The sequence below is a fragment of the Phocoena phocoena genome, chromosome 19 (assembly GCF_963924675.1).
Source record: "Phocoena phocoena chromosome 19, mPhoPho1.1, whole genome shotgun sequence".
NCBI lineage: Eukaryota > Metazoa > Chordata > Mammalia > Artiodactyla > Phocoenidae > Phocoena > Phocoena phocoena.
Genome location: NC_089237.1, coordinates 21,938,232 through 21,961,973, shown reverse-complemented (window position 1 = coordinate 21,961,973; position 23,742 = coordinate 21,938,232). Strand labels below are relative to the sequence as shown.

Here is a 23,742-nt window from a genome sequence, read left to right as displayed (position 1 = left end):
TTATCAGCTGCATCCTGGTGTGATCCCAAGAAGCGTTAGAGGAGGAAGGGGCCATGGTAGTGTGGATACATTTGGGAAATCCATCAATAAGACTTAGTTCCCTGATTTCTAGCACCTTTTGGAGATGGTGACTTCTTTTCCATCCCGAATTTGGAGGCAAAGATACCAGAATATGGACCCATGTAGAGTGAGACAGCCCAGCCCCTTCTTGTTCCTTAGCTCAAGCTGGAGGAGGATGTGGGACTCCTCGTGCTCGTGTCCTGGGTCATCTGAGGTATGACAAGGGAAATCACTGTCCCAGCAGCAAGCTTGGTTTATAGTACTATTACTTTGATCAGCCCATGAGGGCTCCCCTTAAAAATCAGGACCTTAATTCTTGTGTTTCTGTTTTTCAAATCTAGTATTTTCTTTTAAGGAGTTTATCACCTGGGTTAAGGATTAATCTGTTCTGACCTTGTCTTGAGAGTAGAGCCCAAAGAAACTGGAATCAGGTTGAGAATAACCTGACCCCTCAGTCTCTGTAAAGCTACCACTTCAGCAAAGCAGCAAACAGACCAGGCCTCCCTGGGGAAAACTGATGTTTTCATAACAGCTGCTGAGTGCTGACCATAGACACAAGATGTGTATGCTTAGGGAAGAGGCAGCACTATTGGTTAATCCACAGCAGCCACCCTCATCGTGCTACTTAGTTTCAACCCTTTTGGCTTAAAATGTACATCAGTTTCCAGCATTGTTGCCCAAGTGAGGTTTGATCATATCCTATTTGCCTGAGCCCTGGATTAAGGCAAAATGAGAAGGGAAGTGCTTTGAGTAGGATCCACAGCTGGGGAGTATGGAGTAAGGGGAGGCAATCCTGGGAGGGTAGGGAAACAGACACAAAGCACACTTAATGGCTAAACGACGTCTTGATTTCTCTGAATATATTAAAACACAGTGTTTCACATAAGCTGTTTCACCTCACTCCACCTCACTCCCCTCACTCCCCTGTCTCAGGGGTCTCTAGATAATCCTAAATAGCGGCTAAGCCAGGGAGCCACCAGGGAGCCAGAGGATAAGTGCAATTTTCATTTCCCCTTGGGATCAAATCCAGCTGAGCAAATGGCCCAGATGTACAGGATTGGCTTGAAGGGCCGGGCGGAGACCATCTGCAGTGCCACCCATGTAGCTGGGCACTGGCTGAGAATTAGCCAGACAGTCCCATTGTCCTGAAGGCTGCCATGTGGCTACCTTGGGCTTTAGAGCAGGCATTGTTCTTTATCTATCTACTATTAATATTTAGAAACATTGAAAAAATAAAATCACCATAATGAAAAAGCTAGAAACAACTGCAATAGTCAAGAAGAAGCATTCTTTTTTTTCCCCATGGTTTATTTCACAACTGTGGTTAGAGAGACAACTTTTCTGTTCCCATCTAGTCCAGACCCAGTGGGATTGTTCTGAGGTGTATTGGCTCGCAAGCTGTGAGGCTAACTAGCTAGAGCCCAGAAAAACAACACACTTTAGTTACTGCTCTGGAAGCCTAGGGCAGGGGACCTAGGTAAGAGGGAAGGCCTAGATATGGAACAAGGGCCTCTGGTCTCTGAAAGTGGGTTACTCCATTCCTTCTTCTTTTTGGAAATGGAGCACTTTGCTCCTATTTCTGTGAAGCCCTGTAGCTGCCCAGAGTATTTACATGCAGACTGGTATTTTCCCCATTGGGTGTTTGGTCCCCTTCTTGTGTGTTTTTCCTCCTGGTGAATGGCATCAGTATCTGTCCAGTTAGAGGGTGGGCCGCTGTGCCATGTTTAGTCTGCCTATTTCCACCCCCACCTCACCCCTGCCGATCCTGGGACGTCTGTGACCAACGTTTTTCTCCTTCCTCATTCCCCTCTGGTAGTATCACTTAATTCCAGCACTCTGTTATCTAGGACCACTTAAGTAGGGGTAGCCTGAATTGACTTGAGAGAATTAAACCGAGCTAAGAACGAGAGAGAGCTCCCTAAGAAAGGAGGCTTTGTATTTACACGATGCCCTTTCCCTGGCCCTCAGGCCTCTAACCTGCCTCATAGCACTACTCTTTCTGAGGGCAGTTAAAGTGCTGGCTGTAAACAGGACCTCCTTTCTTTCTCGGGCTTCTCGGGAAAGAGACTGATGTGGGCCTCCTGTTACTGAGCAAGTGATTTGGAGTGGTTCTTGCATTGGAACCAGAAATTCCCCCTGGCTCCAGTTGCATTTGACAACAGAGAGGGGTCCCTTTGATGACAGCACTGAAAGGCTAGGAGAATGAGGCAGTGGGGTGAACTCTGCAGATTGGCAAAAGATGGAGCAGGAAGGAGGGAAGGCCATCTGAAAAGGCTTGTAAGAGTCATACTTCTTAAACTGGGCTTAAACTGGAGCAATTGCCTTTCCCTTTATGCTCTCTGTCTCTGATGTTGCTTTAGATGCCAGATGTTGACGTAAGTGTGCTTGATTCTCTGTACTTCAGCAGTCAAGCAGGGCAGGTACGAGAGAATCGATAAAGCAGAACCTGGAGACCCAAAGTCAAAATGACAGGATCTTTGAGGCATTTCAGGCACCTCTTTTGAGCCATTTAAGTTTTCCCCCTGATTTAGCTTTGAACTTGAATAAGTGGCTTCTAAGCTTCCTGTGGTGACCTTCCTCAGCCCCTATGTTGCCAATGCCTTGCGTGGTTTAGTTTCTTCCCAAAAAATGTCCTTTGTAGACTTCACAGAAGAATGGGTCTCCTTTTGAGAAAATGTGGGCTGGGCACAGCTGACTTCCCTTTATCACTAACATTGGCTTTACAAGTGAGTGTCCTGTCACAGACAGCTTGTGTTGAGTATTCTAGCTGGATGGGAGGATTCATTAGAAGTAGAAGGTCCGGCCCTTGTTCTCTGGAGCAGGAAGAAGAGTTGGAAGTAAAGAGGGGATGGGATTAACTTCTGCGGTCCGAGCTAAACCCTTTTTGTACAATTCGTCTTGGAATGAGTTGACTTCTGGCCACCTTGGAGAGAGAAAGTGGCCAAGTGTGTTTGATTCCATTTTTTGGGAACACCTAGGATTTGGAAAGGACCTTGGCTTCTAAAAGATAGCCACCCAATGTTTCACCTCACCTGATGGAGTTGTTACTCGTAGTCCCAAGGATAGACAGTTGGAGGGGTGAGTTCTTCGTGTTGAGCTATAGAAGCCACTTCTCCTTGGTCTTCGGTTAAGGAGGAAGACTCCTGAGCCTTAGCTTCCTGGAGACTTGGCTCTGGGACTAAGCTGGTCCTCGGCCCAAGTTCTGAAGGTACTTGGAGTTCCCTGACACCTTCCGGAGTAAAAGTACTGGCTGGCTTTCTCACTTCGGGGCAGGGGCTTTTGCTTTCTGGAAGGAAGCCACCCAGAGGTCTGTGGACTAAAAGGCATGGTGGGTTCTCAGGGGCTGTGGGGCAGAGTTTTTCTGTCTGAGTTTCTGTTAAAGCCAGGAGGCCAGATTCGTCAGATGGGGCTCCAGTTACCTCCCAAAGACATATATCGATGTCTGCCATGGTCCCCTTTATTTTATTTCCTTCTGGATCTGTGACTTCCCATTGACACCGCTCTGCCATCCTGCTCCCCATACTGCTTGCTCTGTGGGGACCGACTTTGGGTTCGTCCATGTCTGGAGCATCTGGCTCGGGGGAGAGCCCTTCTGACCTTGTGCCTTCCCAAGGACAGACCGTCTCTCGCTCTCTGTTGACTTTTACTTCTTCTGAAAAGTGTTCTTCAGTCCCTCCAGATCCTGCCTTTTGCAGGAACATCTCTCCTTGCCCTTGAGATTCTCTGTCCAACTCTTGTTCCAGTCCCCCTTTCTCTGCTGCTCCTTGACTCACCTCCCAAGGGCAGATTTCTGTTTTCTTATCAGAGGGAGCCTCTTCTGCTTCCCATGGACACACTTCTGCTACTCTGGCCCCCACGCTGCCTGCTGCCTCGGAACTTTCTTTGCTTCTGTCAGAAGCTTGTGGAGCTGGTTGTGGAGACAGACCCCCACAATCTTGACTCTCCTGGGGACACACAGCCTCCTGTTTCCCATCTGCACTCTCTGAGTTTGCCTGAACAGCCACAACTTTGTGCTCTGGTTTTTCTGGGGCTTTCTCCTTCTCCTCTTGAGGCTCCCCTTCATCCTGTCTTGACACCCCTTCCTCAGGGATTCTTTCAGTCACCTCCCAGGGACAGGTCTCAGCTTTGGCGCCGCTGTCAGGTTTGGGAGCATCCATGGCAGGAGCATCCCACAGGCAGACCTCAGCAAGCCTGCCCCCAACGCTGAGCAGTGTCTGAGCACCGGCTTTAGGTTGGTCAGAGCAGTGACTGTCTGGGTGGGAGAAAGAGCCCGCCGGGGCCACGCTCTCCTGTAGACAGATAGGTCGTAGCTCATTGCTTGCTTTCTCCCCATCTTCAGCAGTGACTTCTGCTTTTTCTGGGAAGGAGCCCATCTTTGGGTCTTGTGTCAGGTCCCCTTTCTGTGCTGCTTCATCACTCACTTCCAAGGAGTGCCCCTCTGCCACTCTGCTACTCCCGCTGCTGGACGAGTCTGAGACCTCGGCCTGAGCAGAGGGTGTCCTCAACGCCTTCTCCCAAGGACACGTAGCTTCCTGCTCTTGACTCAGTTTTGTCTCCCATTTTGATATGTCTTCTCCCAGGGAGGTGAGTCTCCCCTTTTCTAGAGTTTTCTCCATCTGCCCCATAGAATCAGTCCCCATCTCTTGTTCCGATTCCTTCCCGGGGGCTCCTTCATCCACCTCCCAGGGACAGATCTTGGCTTTTTCACTGGTAGGCGCTCCCTCTGCTTCCCAGGGACACACCTCAGCTGGCCTGCGCCCCACACGGTCCAATACCTGGAGCCCAGCTTTTGGTCTGTCGGTGCCCAGAGTGCCTGAATGCCGAGAGGAGCCCTCTGGATCCAAGCTCTCCCAGGGGCAGGCCACCTCCCGCTCCCAGGCCTGCCTCTCTGGCTTCTTTGGAGCAGTGACAGCTGTCTCTTCAGGTCCAGAGTCTGCAGAAGCCCTTCCTGTATCATTTGGAAATTGCCTAATGGCCTCAATTCCCAAAGCCCTTTTCTCCCCTGCTCCAGCACTCACCTCCCAGGGACAGATCTCTGCCTTCTCAGCAGGCAGGATTTCCTCTGCGTCCCAGGGACAGATCTCAGCAGTTTTGCTTCCCGTACTGCCTGACACCTGGAAAGTGGCTTTGGGTCTATCTATGTCTCGAGGACCAGGTTGTGGGGAGAAGGTGCCAGGGTCCACCCTCTCCCAGGGACAGACTGCTTCCTGCTTTTGCATCTGTCCCTCAGGCTTTTCCCAAGTTGTGCTATCTTTGATTCCTGATGTTCCAGGCATCTTCTCCTTGTCCTTTTGAGGTTCTCCTTTTGGTGCCTGTCCCGATATCCAGTCCTCTGTCGTTCTTTCATTCACCTCCCAGGGACAGATCTCTGCCTTGGCAGGTGTTGCTTCCTTTGCCTCTGACCTGAGATCTTCCCGTGGACATACCTGCGCTGCTCTGCTTCCTCCCTTGCTGAGGAGTTGGCCACCAGCTTTGGATGAGGAGTTTTCTAGATGTGGGCTGGAGTGCCCAGGGGTTGTGCTCTCCCAGGGACACACGGACTCCTGCTGTTGACTACATTTCTGCACTGCTTTCCCAGATTGTTCCCACGTCTCTCCAAAGCTCCCTTTTCTGGAGGTTTTTCCCTTTTCCTGGAGAGATTCTCCACCTGTCCTCTGACTCATCATTTCCTTCCCTACTACCTCATCACCCAGCTCCCAGGGACAAATCTCTGCTTTCCTGATAGCAGGAGCATCTCCTGCCTCCCATGGACACGCCTCAGTGACGCTACTGCCCAGACTCCCCGAGCACCCGGAGGTTCCCGGGGCCTGAGTAGAGACTGCTGAGGGGCCCCGGAAATCTGTCCTTTCCCACTGACAAAGAGATTCCAACCCTTCACCCAGTTTCTGTTCTTCCAAGAAGATTGCTTTCTTGGGAGTTTTCTGCTTTGCCTGGGGGAGCTTCTTTACTCCCTCCTGGGACGGTTTCTCATTCTCTCCTCCTTCACTTGCCTCCCAGGGACAGAGCCCTGCCTTGGTGATGTCAGATGTACAAGCTCCTGGGCCAGCGGCTTCCCACGGTCGTGTCTCTACCTCTCTAGGCTCCACACTGCCCACTGTCTCAGACCTGCCCTTGGTTCTGTCAGAGTCCTGAGGGGCTGACCGAGGGGATAGACCCCCAGGGTCGGCACTCTCCCAGGGACACACTGCCTCCTGTCCCCTGACCAGTCTCTCTGGCTTTTTCTGAGCAAGGGCAACCACATCTTTGGGTTCTGATTTTTCTGAGGCTTTCCCCCTCTCATCTTGGGAGGCATCTAGATCTTGCCTCAGTGCCGCCTCCTCAGGGACTCCACTCACCTCCCAGGGGCAGATTTCGGCCTTGTTGCTACTGTCAGGCTGATACGTTTCTGACTCAGTGACTTCCCAGGGGCATACATCTATCACCCTCTGGTCAGCACTGCCCAGGGGCTGGAGGCCAGCTTTGGGCAGTTCCCGCCACCCCGCAAGGGCTTCTTTTGCTTGCTTAAGATTTATGTCCCTAACTGTGCCCTGCCTGACTTGCCTCAGTGTGGCAGGCCCTGTTTGACCTGCTCTCACAACCTTCCCCTCCCCTAGACCCTGGGATGGCCTCCTGCCTCTGTCTGCTTGTTTCCTGCTGCCCTCCTGGTGACAGACTTGGAGCATTCTGCTTGTGTGAGCGTTCTGTTGGTTCTGGAGGGACTCCTCGTCATCACAGGGGGCAAGCGCGGCCTGCTTACTCACCGCCTTGGGGCGGCCTGACCTGGGAGATCTGGGACATGCCCCCACACCCTCTCCCAAAGCTTGGCCCTTCTCTTCCTTCTCAGGACATCCTTCCCCGCTCTCCTTCTCTCTGTATGTGCTCCGAGAACGGGTCAGAGCTTTGATAGCCAGTCCCAGACTACGCATGGAACCCTGCTGAACAGGGGTCTTGAGGCTGTGGGATTTAGATTTAGAGAAGACCTTGGGCCTATCCTCATCCTCATCAACTTCCCCCTGGAGACACCTGTCCTCCGTGTCCATCCCATTCTCCCCAGCCCCCCTCTTCTCTACTGCTATAGAGAGGGCCCTCCAGAGCCTGGCCCGACCTGGGGCGGGAGAGTGGTTGCCTCGCTCTGGCCCCGAGGGGCCTTCCTGAGCCACATTTTCTTTCTTCGATGGCAGTTCTGCATTCTCCCAGGGGCAGATGTAGGTGAGTAGGCTGGGGCTTTGTGGGGGTACTGGGATGGGTGCCAGGGCAGGGGCGGGAGCTGGCAGCAGAGCCAGAGATAAGGTGGAGGTGGGAGACAGCATCCCTGGCTCCCCCAGGCCCACCCCGGACGTGGCCATGATGGGTGTGGAGCTCTGGTGCTGGATGGGCGGGTGGGGCAGCCTTCTCACGGCCTCCTCGTGCAGCTTTCTGGAGGCGTGGGAGCTGTCCACGCTGCTCCTCTTGGCCGGGGAAGGTGGGGCCGACAGGGTAGTCGCTCGGGCTCGCTCCAGCCTCCAGGCCGAGGGCCTCCGTACCGGGCTGGCCAGGGCGGCCTCTGCCTTCCTTCTCTCCTCCCGTTCCCTCGCCCGCTGGTAGGTCTCCTCCAGGTAGGCCTGGCTGGCCTCGAGCAGGGCCTTTTCCCTGGAGCCAGCCACGACGCTCAGCGACTTGTGCAGCGAGGCGGGCCGGGCGCAGGGCAGCCGCTCTCCCACCGTCAGATTGTGGGCGCTGGCCGACCTGAAGCTCAGCGCGGGCGACTCGCGGCTCTCCGATTGCGGGCCCTTCCCGGCCAGCTTCCTCCTCAGCAGCGAGTCGAGCAGAGGCGGGTACTGCTCCCCGCGGGGAGCGCGGCCCTGCTCGCAGGTGCTACGGGACTTGCGCAGACCCGGCGGCGCGGCGGGCTCCCGGAGGCTGGCGCTGGGCAGCCTGGCGCTGAGCAGCCGGCGGCGGGAGGAGCCCCCGGACAGGCTGCCGCGGGCCGGGGAGCCCGAGTCCCGGGAGTGCTGGCGGGTCAGGGCCTCGGGGAACTCGGCCAGGTACTTCATGAAGGAGCGGCCCAGGGCCTGGCGCCAGCTGCCTCGCTTTTTGCGCAGGTGCGGGTTGTTAGCGGCCATTTCCTTGGTCTTGTGGACCTCGAGCTGGGCGTAGAGCTTCTTCAGCTCGTCCTGGGGGCGGGGGGACCGGGGGTGCAGAGCTGGCGGTGAGGGCCAAGCTCTCCATCCCCTGGCGGCGCTGCTCTGCCCCTCAGCCCTTGCTCAGACCATTTTCTCTGGAGGATCTCTCTCCCACCAAGCTGTGTCTCTTCCCAGCTTTTAAAACTCAGATTTCACCTCTCCGTCCTGCGGCGCCAACAACCTAGTTCCCGAGCCCGACCCGCTTAGCTCCGAGGCCTCAGCGCACCACTGACTCCTCTGGGCACTGTGGTCTGGTGGGAAGTCTCCAGCTTGGGAGACAGGAAACCTGGGTTTGAGGCTGCTGACCCATCGTGTGCCTCCAGGCTATTTTCTTGCCCTCTCTGAGCCTCTGCTTCAATAAAGTAAGGAAAACTGGCTGCCTAGTGTTCACTTCCTTCAGGGGATTGTATGAGATTGGTGGTGGGACCAGTGGGCATGAAAACTGCCATATTCAGGTGTAAGTGACGGAATGGGGCTTTGAAAGTCTTTTGTACTTCGGATCTCTCCCCGCAGCCAGCATAGGGGAGGTACATGGGCTGCTGCTCCCCATACTGGAGGGTCAAGGATGGTGTCTCTGTGGCAGTGTGCCTCCACTCTTTGGCCTGCCTGCTGGATTGGGGTCTCAGTTCAGCCTATCCCCAAGGGGGCAGGCGGCAGGGCAGGCAGAGCTCAGAGGATGAGGAGGATACGGGGGAAAGAGAGGCAAAGGCAGGTGAGACAAGGAAGGAATTGGGGGATGTAAACAAGTCAGCTGTGGAGGGGGCCCCAGGGGAGGTGGAGGGATGGACAAAATGGCTTCCTGGGACTGTTCCCACATGCAGGTTCTATAAGACAATGGGCTTTACTGCCAGGTCTCTTTATTTCCCACTCTCTGAGCCTCTCATTAGGGTTTCTGTGACTATAATGATATTCTTAAGCAGAAAAATAAGGTAAGGATGCTCTCCTGATGTAAGACTCAGGAAGAACTTCCTTTCTCTAACACTGCTGGGTCCAGGGAAAGGGGACCCTGGTGTGGAAATGCCTGGTAGCCACTCACTGCCTGAATTACCCTCCCAGCCCCAATGGCCCTAGGGCCACTAACTGCCTGGTATGTTGGGGACTGAGGGGCTTCTTAGGCTGCCCCTCATGGTGGCCCTGCTGAGTGGGAGTGGAGGACACAGGAGACACAGGTGATTTGAGCTCCACTCATGGTTCTGCCTCTACCTTGCCAAGTGGGCCTCAGGAATCTGGGTTCTGGGGTTTTGCAGGGTGGGGGCGGTCTATCCACTGTGTGGCCTCCTTTGAGTAGAGTCAGGGGAAGCAGCTTAGGGCAGTGGTGGAGAAGAGAGGGAGCCGGGTCTTAGAGGAAAAGCTATGGGGAGGAGAGGGGACCTGCAGTGGCACACAGCCCGGGTGGCAGGGCAGCTGTGCCCCCTGCCCAGTCCCTAAGTAGCATCAAGAGGAGGTGGGGAGGGCAGCACCTACCCGAATGTCTCCAGGGTCCAGGCTGTGCTCGCTCCAGGCTGAGGCAATGCTGCTGTTCAGGTAGGAGCCTGAGCGCTGCAGGTCCAGCTCGTCCTCGTACACCTCATCCAAGATCTCCTCTCGGGGAGGAGCCCCTGGCTTCCGGAACTGGCCATGGTGGTGGGCATGATCGGGAAAAAGACTCACCTTGGCTCCCTGCCCCGTGGCATATGTATTTACTCCATAAATCTTCACCCCCTCTCTGATTCTGGGGGTCCAAGGAGTATTGTTCCCTCTCCTTCCTGATTTTCTCTAGCTCAGAGACCAGGGGTCTCAATGCCCTGCCCCCACAATTCCTAGCCATGTCCTTCAGCTACCCGCCCCTCACCTATCTTTCTGTAACTGCTTCTGAGTTGATTTTCAGAGTCTCCCAACCTTCCTGTTGTATTACAAGGACTCCCTTCAGCTCTAGCTCTTTTTTTTTTAAACCCCAAGTGTTTTTTTATTATTATTTTTAAATTATTGATTTATTTATTGGCTGTGTTGGGTCTTCATTGCTGCGTGTGGGCTTTCTCTAGTTGCGGAGAGCGGGTGCTACTCTTCGTTGCGGTGCGTGGGCTTCTCAGAGCGCAGTCTCAGTAGTTGTGGCACACGGGCTTAGTTGCTCCGCGGCATGTGGGATCCTCTGGGACCAGGGCTCAAACCCGTGTCCCCTGCATTGGCAGGCGGGTTCTTAACCACTGTGCCACCAGGGAAGTCCCAGCTCTAGCTGTTATTTCCCTTGCCTAGGGATTGGAGACGGTGATTCCTTCTGTGACTCCTAAGTGGGCTCCTTGCTTAAGGGCCCAAATCCCTCAGGGCCCAGGGTGTCATTCTCACCCTGGCCTGGAGAGGGTGCTATGGGCATAGCAGCTCCACAGTGCCCCTGGCAAAGGGGCTGCGTCTCCCTCACCTTGAGACCAGGGGAAGACCTCACCTTAGGGATGAAGATCAGAGCCAGTGTGGCGGTGACTGTGCTGTGGGTGTGAAAGAAGAAGAGGAGGAGCGTCCAGTCTGGGTGCAGGGAGGGCACCAGTACAAACCTGAGGGTGAGGTGGGAAGGAGATGGTTAGCTACAGGTGGGAGTGGCCTCTTTCCTCTCACCTGTTTCAGTGGCTGTCCTCCCCAGCCCCCGCCCTGATCTCCTGGAGGTGCTCTGTGCAGTGAGGAGGGCACTCTTCCTTCTTCCTGCCCTCCCACCTCAGGGCTCACGTTAATCTCCACCTCTGAGAAGCCCTCCCAGACTATTCCAGCTTGCCTTCTCCGGCTGCTTATAGCACTTAACTCTGTTATGGACCACCCTGTGGGTTGATTCTACCTTCACCACAGGGCCAGATCCTTGTGGACACTCATAGCAGGCCCGCTGCAAGGACAGTTGGGGTGTGAGGGGGAAGAGGCAGTGAGAATGGAGCCTGTATGTGGAGGAGCGTCGGGGAGGGGGGGAGGCGTGTGGAATGGGAGAGGAGTTAGGAGTGGAGCCTGCTTCCTCTTCTCGGGTGTTGGGTGAGACATGGGTTACAGGAAGGGTATCTGTGGGGTAGGGAGAGAGCTACAGGTGGGGGCCCTCCTCCTCCTTGCTGAGGCGTAGTCGGTGTTGCGAGGAGGGCTGTGGGGTGGGGGTACCCTCACCTGGGAGAGGTGAGGAGTGTTATTGGGTGGGAGCCGTGGTGGGTAGGCGGGCCCGTCCTCACCTGGCTGCGTGGAAGGCAGCAGAAAGCAGCAGCTCATTATGCAGGGCGATGCCCATGTACCGCGGCTCATGCAAGGCTGAGGGAACAGCCCGGGTGGCGTAGCAGAGGAAGCTGCCCCAGCACAGGGGCAGCATCTCAGCTGCGGGGAAATAAGGAGAGCCGGGTACCACCTCAGCAGCCATGCACCCCTTTCTCTGTAGGCCGCGCTGGGGGGACCCCGGTCCAGGTACAAGGCAGGAGGACCCCTGGAGGTACAGGGAGGGGGACCAGAGCGAGGCTGGGCTCAGTGGAAGCAGCTCACCCACAACCATGATGTAGTCCCAGCGGTCGTGGTGGCAGAGGTAGAAGTGGCGGCCTGTGTGGGTGTGGCCTCGTGCCACCAGGGACGCGTGCTGACTGCCTTGCTCCAGGATCCCCGCTGTCCATACAGCCAGGAAGCCCAGCACCAGCAGCAGAAGCAGCCCCAGACGCTGCAGCAGCCGCCCGCTGCTCAGGTGGGGGCCCCGCTGGGCCGTTCGAGACAGAAACAGCTGGAGCACTCTACAAGGGTCAGAGTGTGGCTGGTGGATGCAGGGAGGGGAGATGCCCCTGGCCATTGCTTCCCTCCCCGCCGCACATCCCTGTCCTCCCATCCCTTCCATGGTTCACCGCCTCCTCTGACCCCCAAAAAAGTTACATGGAGGGGAGGGCCATAGTGATGGGAGCAGGCCTTGGGGGCACAGAGGAGTAGAGCTGGTAGGGGTCTGGCTGTGAAGAACTTCATTCCATAAATGAGCCGGGGTAGCCGGGAGTGAGCAGCGTGAGAGCAAGCTCTGCCCCAGACCCTACCTATAAAGCTTGAGTATAATAGTGCCGTAGACAGTGGCAAAACCCAGCAGCCGGACCCAGCGGAGGGCGATGCAGCGGAATACACTGGGCTTGAAGTACAGGATGAAGACCTGGTGGGGAAGGGGCAAAAACAGTTGCTCTCCACTGCACTTCCACTGTGTGCCAGGCCCATGCTAAACACATTGCGGATCCTCCTAACCGCCTTTCCATAGAGGCATCATCACCTCCGTTCTGCAAAGGAGTAGCTTTGTTATCAGAGAGGTTAGGTAACTTGTCCTAAGTCACACAGCAGGTCATAGAGCTCCTTTTAAGCCTGGCTGTTTGGTTCCAGAGCTCACTAGACCAGCCTGTCGTTTGTGGGTATGAGTTGGAGGATTTTGAGGTCTCTGAATCCCCCCAACAGGGCAGAGAGGAAGGATTCTGGGGCTTGGAGGGTACCAGGTTGGGACTATGGGGGATCCTGGGAGGTGGGGTCAGCCTCTGGCCACAGACTCACAGGGAAGTAGAGCAGCAGGGATCCAAAAAGGATGGTTTCCAGCAGTACCACTCCAGATGCCCGGATCCTCTGTGAACCCAGGAAAGAGAGAAGTATGTAAGCAGGGCAGCAAGAGGACAGAGCCTGGAGGATGGTACAGGAGGGTCTCAGGCCTGTTTGAGGGGTCACCCCATGGCCCTGAAGCTAAAGCTTTACCCTGTAACATTAGCTCTGCCCTCTCCATCCACAGCCACTCTCACCACAGGCTCTTAGCTCCACTGGCACTAAGCCTGGCTAAGGCAAAGGTTTCATATAGCTCCTGCCACCGCAGGCCCATGCCCCTCCCATTCCCAGCCTGGGCCTTGCTGCAGACCTGGGCTAGAATCAGAGGTTGCTGGAGCTAGAAGGGATCTCAGGCTTTCCTCCAAGCTTTGGGTCAGACTGCCTCCTTGTCTAGAAAGTCGCTTCTCTGTCAATTGACCGTCAACTTTGGCTCAAATGTCATGTTCTCCGGAAAGTCTTCCCACGCCATCTCAGGCAGGGTGACTGGGTCCCCTCTCTGAGCTGCCACAGCAACTGACACCTCTATCCTGGCCCCTGTTTTGCTGTGCTGTCATTTTATTTACATGTCTGAGGGGGCAGATCACTTCCCCTAGTGCCTACACCGTGTTTTGAATCAAGCCCAGTGCCTTCATTGAGCAGGTGAGGAAACAGGTCTAAGATGGTGAGGTCACTCGCCTCATGTCACATAATGAGTTAGATTAAGAATCAGGGCCAGAACTCATTTCTCTCAAGTTCTGGTCTCAGGTAGTCTGTGGTCTCCGGTTGATGCTAGAGACTCAGGATGGGTAGGACACGTGTGTAGAAGAGAGATGTGGGGCCTTCCTCGCCTTGGTCTGGCGGCAGCGATAGGAGACCAGCATGCTCAGGAAGACGGCCAGCATGCAGCACGTCTGAGAGGCCAGCACCACTGCCCGCAGCGCGGGGGCTTCCTCCACCAGGCACGGCGTGGCGTCCAGGCAGCTGGAGCAGCCCTCAGCACACGGTTGGCACCGCAGCAGCCTCCCGGAGCTGCCTTGAGGGGACCCGAATTGCCCGGTAGGCTGGGCAGCACCCTCCCCTGAGCCTGTAAAGAACAGGAAGTGTGCAGGGAGAGGGGCATGGCTGGGACAACCTGAGACCCCGGCCTTCTCTCCCGATGGTCACCACAGCTCTCCCCCTGCCCTCTTATGGTCTGTGGCCCCTGGGGTAGCGTCAGGATGGGTAGGAATGAAGAAGTGGGTACTTTCAGGGGAAGGCAGGGTTACAGGAAGAGGCGATGCCAGGCTAGGACTCACTGCGAGGTCAGCTTGCATCAGACTGGCATGTTATAAGCTCATTCTCGGAAGGAACAGACACCCCCAAATTGGACCCTGTGCCTGCCTCTCCTGCTTCTCTCGACATTCTTCCCTTGCTCCATGAGTTTTCTCCCAGTGTCTCACCCCAACCTGCCTTTCTTCCCCAGATGCCCCCCCTCCAATCAGCCCAGCCTGTAAAATGCCTTCCTGGCATTCCGCATAGTTACATACCCCCGGAGCTGCTTGTCCCATAGAAGCCAGGTAGGCAGCGGCAGAGGTAGTGGCCAAGGACAAAGCCCTGACTCTCCAGGGGGACACACTGTGGGGATGACAAACACAATCGGTATTTATATGAGGCTTTCCCTCCTGGGAAGAGATGGACGGTGCATTTACCTTCCTATCCACGGCCCCTGGGTCTACACCAGGGAGCCCCACCAGAAAGCCACCCCAGCCCTTGGGAAGCCTTCCATCCCTGGAAACCCTACTCTGCCCCCACCATTGCCTCTCTTCTCAAAGAGACCTCCAAGCAAAGAGTATGGAGATGGATCACCACCCTTTTATTCAGACTGGCCCTGACAGGAGTTTCACAGGTCCCATTTCCCAGTGCCCAGCTAATGCTAGAGCAAGGTGCTGGGGAGGTGGAAGCAGGGAGAAATCTGAGCTCAACCACACCTGTGTGCCTACATCCTGCTTCAAGGGTCCCCATCAGCCTCCCTCTTTGGCACACAGGTGGGTTGAAAAGGCCCCCATGGAGGAGCAGCTTCCTCCATCAGGGCCATCTGGCTTTGGCGCAGGACTGCTCTCCCCAGCCCTAATGCCAGGCTAATGCCAGGCTGGTGGGATGCCAAGGCCAGCTCTTTATTCCACCTCCACCCATTGATGTTTGCCCAGCAGGGGACAGAGCAGACCTCAGAGCCAGGCAGGGAAGATGAGCCCTTGGATGAGGTCAGACCTACTGTAGGGAGTGGCTGGGAACAGACAGCAGTGGGGCAAAGGAAGGAAGATTACATATCCAGCCCCTAGAAGGTGCTTCTGAAATCGTGGCCCAGCTTCCCCTCTTACTCAAACCACTGGAAAACGTTCTGTTCCTGCCATAGACAAATGCATACCCAGAGACACGAATGTGGCTGTGTTTAAAGGTGCACTGGACAATGGGAGCCCTTATCCATCCCTGGACTGATAGCTCCAAACACATGAGCCCTGAAGAGCAACAGATGCCCAAACCCACCACACCTCCCAGCAGGCTGCAGAGCTCCCCTTGGCTTTGGTTCAGCTCAGGAACAAGCATGCAGTCAGTGTAACTGTGGAGCAGATTAGTTCACTGACCTGCCAGTTCCCCGGTACTGGGCTTGCAGGATTATCAACCATTGCTTTCCATTATCCAGATTCTCCTGCATCCACGGCTTTGATTTTGCCAGCATCTCACCTGGGTTCCATCACCTTTACCGGTCCCAGAGCTCTTCAAGTTCCTTCTCTGGTTAGTCTCCTCCTACACCCCAACCAGCAATTCTACTTATTTCAACAACCACCCAACAGAGCATCCTTTGTGGGTCAGAAGGAGCCCAGAGCTCTGTTGACATGGAGAATGTGATTCAGGAGAAGGAAAGGGGACAATTAATAGAGGCTCAGGAGGCGGTCCTGGGAAGGGATCCTGGAGCACCTAGTACCAGAAGGGAGAGCAGACAGGGAAGGACACTGAGAATGCAAAGGAATGAAGGTGGCTGTCTCAGGTGGGGGATGGGGCTAGGCTGTATGTGTCCTCACTCTTAAAAAGCCTGGTATCTCATCTCTATCTATCTTATCAGTAGGGACTTCCTTGAAGCCGGAGAGGGTGGTGTGCCTTTGTCAGCAGCTCCTGATGGCAATGATGGGAAAGGGGAGGGAGGCAGGACACCAGAACCCCCACCCTCTGTATCCTTACCTGGGTGCTGTTGAGATCACACAGGTGTGTGTTAGAGTACCAGCCTGGGCCGCTGGCACACTGATTGATGTCCACACTCTGAAGATCTACGTCCATCTGCACCTGCCCCCTAAGGCAGTGAATTGGCAGTTAGGGGTACAGTGAAGGACGCCAAGGTGGACATGTGTCCTTGGACCCCAGACTATGAGGCAATGCAAGCTCTACAAACTTTAGCACAGTGGCTGCAGGGTGCCAGGAGAGAGGGCACACACGCACGCCATTTCTCCAGTGCTATTAACCCTCGCTGTCTCTGCAGCAACAATCCTCCTCCCCCTAGGTTTTTCCCTGCCCCCACCCCCCCATCCCTCAGGTTTTCAACATCCTAGCATTTCTTGATTTCTATCAATGGGAAAGGGACGTGGTGAGACATACAGGAGCTGCGGCTCTGATGATCTTTCTGAAAGGGATATTCACACTTCCCCACTGCATGTATACACACACACACACACACACACGCACGCACGCACGCACACACGCGCGCGCGCAAAGTGCAGCTATTAACCACCCCCTCACTCTGCCCAAACCAGGTCTGAATTGATCACAGCAAAGGAGATATGGAATAGAGGGGCCCAGAGTCAGAGCTGCCTGGCCCAAGGGCTCTCAACCCCTGCTCTGGGCTGAATGGGGAGAGAGCTGGCAAGGAGCCAGGCTGCCTGTGGCCAGGAGAGGAACTCTGCCGGGGACAATGAATGGGGACACAGAGTTGGGAAAACAACGTTGATTGTTGAATGCCTTGCGGTACACTATCTGTCTGCTCCCTCCTTCCCATCATGGCTCCCAATCACCTCTTTACTCCAGCTGAGGGAGGCAGTCAGTTATTTGAGGAGTATCACAGGCTATTGGGGTCAGGACTTGATATAAGAATATAGCCATTGGGAGTGACCCTGGGGATCTGGCCAACTCCTGGGCAGAAAAGGCAATTGTGCCAAGCCTCCCCGCAAGTGTTCTCCTTCCTTTGCAGAAGCCTCCTTTTACAGCTCTAGATTGCTAGGGAGCAGCGAATTTCACGCCCGAAGCGCCCATCTGACTCCTCTGAGAAGCCAGTGCATGGATTGTCACTGTCTCCCGCACCAAGCCCTCTCCTGCCTTGTACCCACTACTCAGACCTGGAGGCCAGGACCTATGCCCAGCTATGTCCACACATCTGTACACACACACGTGTATACCTACTTGTAAATGGAGTGATTTATATGTAGTACATACACACACCTGTATATGTTAACACACAGTTACAGATTCCCAGGGTCAACTGCAGATATACACAGCTGAATGCAAGTACACACATCTGTGTCCCCCACACATGTGCATACCAAATGGCCTATGCACAGCTGGCTGGACTTGGGCCCCCCACCCCACAAATCCACAACAGTGTCAAACCCTGCACAAAAACCACTCACCTGATCTCCGGGCTGAGGTCTGGCTTGAGTCCATAGAAGGCCGCTGAGAGTGTGATAAGCCAGCCCGGACGGAGCCGGCCCTCCTGGCATTCCAGGAAGGGAGGAGACAGCCTCACGTGCTGCAAGTCCCCCACATATCCATCCCCCTGTGGCCACTTGGGGCTGCCAAGGCTTCCTAGGTCGTTGGTCAGCACCCGCTTCTGCAGGTCAGGGGTGTCTAGGGCCCCGGTTGGGCTCTCCTTCTGCATCCTGCTCCCGGACAAGTCCTGAAGGATGGTCTCCTCCCCCATCCGGGTGGCCTGCAGGGCCAGCTGCAGGTGGCTGGCCCCCAGTGGAGGGTTAAAGGTCAGCAAAGCCCGGTATGCCCTTGGGTCCCCCTCGGCCACGCTGCGGACCAGTGCCTGGTACCACTCCACATCCTCCTCCACACTGGACTCCCGGATGTCGTTGGCTTGTAGCAGCATGTTGAGGAAATTGGCAGCCTGCGTAAGGGTGCCCGCTGGCCTCCAGAGGACTGGGGGGAGCCCTGGTCTGGCTCCTGCCCCATGGGCTTCATAGCGCTCACTGCAATTAGCCCCCAACAGCTGTTGGGCATCTCCAGAGTAGAGAAAAGCTAGGGCTGCCTCAGCCCCCTCCGGGGACACCCACATGGGTACAGATCCTGGCTTGACTTGGGAGGACAGCGCGGGAAGAGAGCGGAGGAGCCTTGGACCCCCCAGAGCCCAGCCACAGAGGAAAGAGCAGCTCAGCAGCCCCCACACAGGAGGAGGCATGACCACTGCCCTGGTGCCCATCCTTGGGGCAGCTCTCAGGGACCCTGGGGTCCAGGCTGCCGGGGGTATTGGAGGTTCAGGAGATCCCAGGCAGAGGCTGGCCGCAGTCTGGGGCTGCCTGCTTGCACGCCTCCGATCCTTGCTTTCTCTCTTCCTCTCTTCCTCTCTCTCATGCTCAGGCTGTCTTACTTGTTTTTTTCTTCTCTTTAACGTCATCAGCTGGCTTCTGGACGTAGGCACGAGGGCTCTGTTCCCTGCTCTCTCAGTGTGGCCCCCCATCGCAAACCCTTTTAATCCTGGCACACCACTCTTCCCTCCCCCTCTTATCCAATATCTAGGCTCCCTCCCCTCACTCCCCGCCCTACATCTGCTCCAGGGAGAGATAGAAGGGACCAGTCGTTCTCTCTCTTCCTCCCTCCCTCCCTCTGCCCTTTGCTCCATTAGGAGAGATGGGCAAATCCGGGACGGGGCGCCATAGCAACCGCAGATGAGCCTGTGCCCCTCTCTCCACCCCTCTGCTCCACTCAGCCTCTGGGCAGCAATTTCGACGGCCACGATAAAGGGCCAAGCTGCAGCTCCTGGCAATCTGCTCTAGCTGCCTGTACCCCCCACACCATGCTGCTGAGCTGGAATTTGAGATTGGGGTTGGCAAGGGGTGGGCAAGAGAGCCCAATAAGTATAGGTTTTAAAAATATATATATTTATGTATTTATCTGGCTGCGCCGGGTCTTAGCTGCGGCATGCAGCCTCTTGGTTGCGGCACGTGGGGTCAAATTCCCTGACCAGGGATTGAACCCAGGACCCCTGCATGGAGAGTGCAGAGTCTTAACCACTGGACCACCAGGGAAGTCCCAAAAGAGCCCAATAGAACCATAATTGATATTTGTACAGACTGTGGCAGTTTACAGAGAGGTTTTCATGTGCGTTATCTCAGTGACTCTTCCCCAACCCACCTATGCTGAATATTCTTATCCCCATTTCACAGATGCAGACAGTGAGGCTCAGAGACTCACCCAAGATCACACAGCTGCTTCATTTGAGTTGAGACTCAAACCCAGAGCTCTGATTCCCCTACACTGCCCCCTCAAACCCCCACCATCACCCTGTTATTCATCCTTAGAGACCTCAAGAAGACCTAACTATAGCCCAGAGAGGTGAAAAGACTTCCCTAGGACCACACTGTTGCTCTTGACAGAGCAGGAGCCTCCACCAGGTCTCCACCTCCCCAGCCAGGGAAGCCCGCCTTCTCCTGCATCACAGAGTTAACCACTGCCCAGAGTAAGGGGGTCATGGTGGGGAGGGGGGAAGAGAATGAACAGTTTTGCTTCTGCTTCTTCCACCTTCATTTTGTCATTCTAAGCCCTGTCTTCTTCCTTTCTTCATGAAAACCATGGCTAACCTCTCTTGCTCTTCCAGGTCTTCTTACCCCTCACATCCTTCCCTCTGTCGGACACAATAACTGGAAAGCTCAGAGTTAGCACTGTCTGAGGCAGCCTCCTCGGATCCAGAAGGGTGTGGATTCTTGAAGTCAGCCACGGAACAAAGCCCCTGCCTTCCTCTCCCTCCCTCTTCCACCACTTTCCCATTGCTGATCGCTAGCCCAGTGATTTGGCCCCATGTGCATGTGCTATCTGTTAGTTTCTCTCCTTCTCACTTTGCCCCCATCCTCGCTTCTTAAACCTCTGATGTCCCAGATCTCTGAGTTTATGTAGGGAGGGCTGGGTGGTGGTGGCTAAAAACTGCTCTTGCTTTACCGGTGGCCTCTGCAAGCAATAGTTCTGCTTTGGAACCTTCACTGGGAATGTAAGGGGTGGAGGAAGAGATGGGGGCTAGAGGACAAACCTCCACAGAATCCCTATGATGTCAGAACTAAGAGTGCCTATATCCCAGACATTTCTCTAATAGAGAAGGAAATGAAGACTAAAACCAAATGTCAGCTAAGTGACCTCCTCAAGGCCACAAAGCCAGCGAGTGGTCTGGGGTCAGACCTCTATCACACATCCACACATCCATTGCCTCTCTGATTCCTGTGTGCCAACAGAAAGGGGGATGGTAGGGGGTGGAGTGGGGTGAGCAAGTGCTCCGTTCCACGTTCTTGGTATTATTACTGGTTACTGTTAGTCCAGGGCCAACAGAACACCTTGGGTGAAGACATAATAGTCAGTTGTTTTTTCCCCCAAGAAGCTTTTCATAATAATAACTTATGTTTGAATAGTGCTGTAGCATTTGCGTGTAAGTTTTCATTTAATCCCTACAACAGCTCTATCAAGGGGGGATTATTATTGACCTATTTTTACAAATGAAACACAGGTTCAAAGATGTTTAATTATTTGCTCTTGGTAATATGTCCAGGAAATGGCATGACTAGGACTCAAAACTAGATGGCAAGCTCTAGAGGGTCAGAGACCATGCCTGTCTCATTCATCACTGAAGCCTAGCCCATTGCTGAACGATTGAGTGAACTCAAGACTGGTTTAGATTCTCTGAATTGCTCTTTGCAAACCTTTTAAACTAGGGTTCTACCACTGCAGGGACCACTTATATAGCCCTCGGGAAACAGGTATATGTAGACGTAAAACCTACCCAACAAATCCAGCTCATACAAGGATACACTTCCTTTGCTTGGAGCTTAATTTTCAATACTTTTTCCAGGAACTACAGGTCTGGACATTTAAGGAAATGGAGAAAGGCAGCATTCCTTGCTCTGCCTTAGGAAGAGCCTGTGTGTGTTCCCCTGTGCCTCTGTGTGCTCAGGGCAGGTGGAGATTCCCCAGGCGGCAGACATGGTCGGCCTCCCTCTGGGGCCAGGAAAGTAGCTGGACAGCAGAGGGCGCTGTGGAGCTTACAGACCTCGCATTCGTGGGGGTAACCTGTTCTGGAGCCAGAGTTTTCCAGAGACAGCCAGGATCTTGGGTGGTCTTCTTAGGCCTCCGGTGTGCTATGGTCCTATAGCAATTTCTCTTCTTTTCTCCAGAAACCTAAGTAACACCTAAAAGGTATTGGAGAGAGGGTAGAAAATATAATCTTTGGAGTCAGAGCTGGTTTTGAATTCCACTTCACCTTTTTGAACTGTATGACCTTAGGTAAGTAACTCTTCAGTTTTTTCATGGGCAAGGGAGGTTATTAATTCTGTTGTGCAGAATTAGAGATGAATTTGTATCAGGAGCTTCTTACAAGCATGGAACAATCGTTCCATGCTTATGTATCAAGGGCCTACTCCATGCCAGGCAGTCCTTGGCATTGGAGAGTCCACGATGGGCGAAAAGCAGACGAGGCCCCTGCCCTCACAGAGCTAACAGCTTAATAGGGAAGACAGACTTTAATCAAATAACCTCGCAGATAGATAACAAATCACACCTGGGCAATTAAGTGCAACAAAGGAGTGGTCTTGGAGCTCAGTGAGGAGGAAGTACCCAGGCAGGGAGATTTCCCTGACGTAGAGAGAAGTTTAATTTGAAGGATGAGTAGGAGTTTATGAAGCAAAAAGGGAGGGAAAAAGCCTTTAAAGAAAAGGGAATCGCTTATGCAATGGCCCTGTTTTTGAGCCTGACACAGGGCTAGTGGAACAGCAGGGCAGAGAAAACAAGGTGGAGCCTGGTGGGAGATGAGACCAGAGAGGCGGGGGTCTGATGACACAAGACCCCATAGGCCTCCTTAAGGAGTTTTGTCTTTAGCCTAAGAACAGTGGGAAACCATGAAGGGTTATAATCACAGGCTATTGGTGAATATTCATTTTAAAAGGTTCTCTCTGGGGACTTCCCTGGTGGTCCAGTGGCTAAGACTCCGTGCTCCCAATGCAGAGGGCCCGAGTTCGATCCTTGGTCAGGGAACTGGATCCCATATGACGCAGCTAGGAGTTCACATGCCTGTGGCTAAGGATCCCACATGCTGCAACTAAGACCTGATGCAGCTAAATAAGTAAATATTTTTTGAAAAGTTCTCTCTGGCTGTAGAACTCAGAGCAGACCCTGGATCATCTTCCCCTAAATGCACCTTCAGGTACTAAAGTTGCTAAGTTCTGCTGGCTGATCCTTCCTCCTTATCCTTTGCATTCCTCAACATCTCTTCATGGGAAGATTGCAATGGTTTCCTAACTGGTCTCCCTGCCTCCAGTCACACCTCCTCTACACAAGCTTGAACTTACTTGACCTTCACAACATTCCTGCAAGTAAGCAAAGCAGCAATCCTTATCCCTATTTTGCAGATGAGAAAACTGAGGTCTAGTGGTACTGTGGAACTGGCTCATACAGGCTTGTGAAAGCCAACTGTTAAAATTTCAGAAATTTTGGGACTTCCCTGGCGGTCCAGTGGTTAAGACTTTGCACTCCCACTGCAGGGGGCGTGGAATAAATTTTGCAAGCCAGTTGGTTTCTGGGGGTTTTTTTTGGCTTGAACCCCGGCCTTCAGCAGTGAGAGCACAGAGTCCTAACTACTGGACTGCCAGGGAATTCCCTACAAGCCAGTTGCTAAACACAGCCAACTGTTAAAAATTATACAAACATTAAATATATTAAAAACAAAGGTAATACATTCTCAAAACTCATCACTTCCTAATAATTTTACTATTATTATTTACCTGTGCTCTTGAGGTTATTTGTGTTATTGTATCTGCTACATAATAGTATGAAACTACTGCATAATATAGTATGCTCTATGTTCAGTAAAGTCAAGATGGTAGATTGAAATCAGCCTTTGTGGGAGGATTTACACCAGAGAAATCGGCAGACGATACGAATAGGGACTTGATTGTTTTGTCGATAATCTAGATTTAAGAAAGTGATGAGAAAATGTAAATAAAAATTCAGATTTTAAGTGAATGTGTTATGTTTGTAGCCGTTACATTCTGTATTGCACAAAACTTGAGGAAATATTCTTTCAGTATTTGAAAATTGTTAAAGAAGTCGCTCCCATAATTGACAGGTAAGACGTCTTGTTTATTCACTTTCCTCTTACATTGACACAGAGGACATCAACCAACATCCATGTCGCGATTACATTCCCCGGTCAACTGAAACCACGGGTTGGCTACCCATACAGCAGTTGGGCAAAAATCAGTGAAAGCATTGTTAGAATAAATTAGTTATAAGGAATCTGCAAATGTACACTATTATTTGTAAATTCTGTGCTACACATCCTTATGTACCTATATATGTGCATACATTCCCCTTTTCTCCCGACAGTCGGCTGTTCAACATTTATCAGCACAGCATTGGGTCTAGAACATGTTATTCATGTGTCATTCCATAAATATTCACTGGATGCCAAGGCGGGGATACAGTTGGTCAATGAACAAACGACTTGGCCACTGTCAAACATCGCAAGCGGCATAGGCGGGACCAGAGCCAAAGGTACTGTCCTCCCAAGGCCAGCAGCTCTCTCCCAGGACTAGACCAAGCTTTCCAGGGCCACCCCACCTTATCCCGAAGGGTGGCTTCGGCCAGAGGGCCCGGGAAGTGAAAAACCAGGGTCGGGGTACCGAACTAAGGGCTAGGCGAGAAGCAGCTCACGGCCAATAGCGGCCCGGGCTCCGCGTAACGTCACTTTTCGGAGAGGCCGGCGCGAGCACGACCAGGGTAGAAGGCGCGGCCACCATCACCC

General features: G+C 53.7%; 1 protein-coding gene and 1 non-coding gene across 2 annotated transcripts; both read right to left on the bottom strand.

The window, feature by feature from the left end:
• Nucleotides 1–3,104: 3,104 nt before the first annotated feature.
• Nucleotides 3,105–18,165, bottom strand: GPR179 (G protein-coupled receptor 179). Its single transcript, XM_065896730.1, has 11 exons — nucleotides 17,372–18,165; nucleotides 15,936–16,044; nucleotides 14,246–14,333; nucleotides 13,568–13,803; nucleotides 12,699–12,767; nucleotides 12,203–12,312; nucleotides 11,676–11,914; nucleotides 11,375–11,513; nucleotides 10,621–10,726; nucleotides 9,666–9,812; nucleotides 3,105–8,192 (listed from the first exon to the last, which is right to left on the bottom strand). Exons 1-11 carry the CDS (start codon nucleotides 18,163–18,165, stop codon nucleotides 3,105–3,107), a joined length of 7,125 nt encoding a protein of 2,374 aa, XP_065752802.1.
• Nucleotides 18,166–18,918: 753 nt separating this feature from the next.
• On the bottom strand, nucleotides 18,919–18,991 carry TRNAE-CUC (transfer RNA glutamic acid (anticodon CUC)). The gene has a single exon. It is a non-coding gene; the product is annotated as a tRNA-Glu (tRNA).
• Nucleotides 18,992–23,742: the final 4,751 nt, after the last annotated feature.

Coding starts and splice junctions, on each gene's coding strand:
- GPR179 (XM_065896730.1), bottom strand. CDS start 18,165: ATGGGCACCAGGGCAGTGGTCATGCCTCCTCCTGTGTGGGGGCTGCTG. Junction 14,334..15,935: donor GTGATCTCAACAGCACCCAG/GTAAGGATACAG, acceptor TCATCCCCACAG/TGTGTCCCCCTGGAGAGTCA. Junction 13,804..14,245: donor TGGGACAAGCAGCTCCGGGG/GTATGTAACTAT, acceptor TGTTCTTTACAG/GCTCAGGGGAGGGTGCTGCC.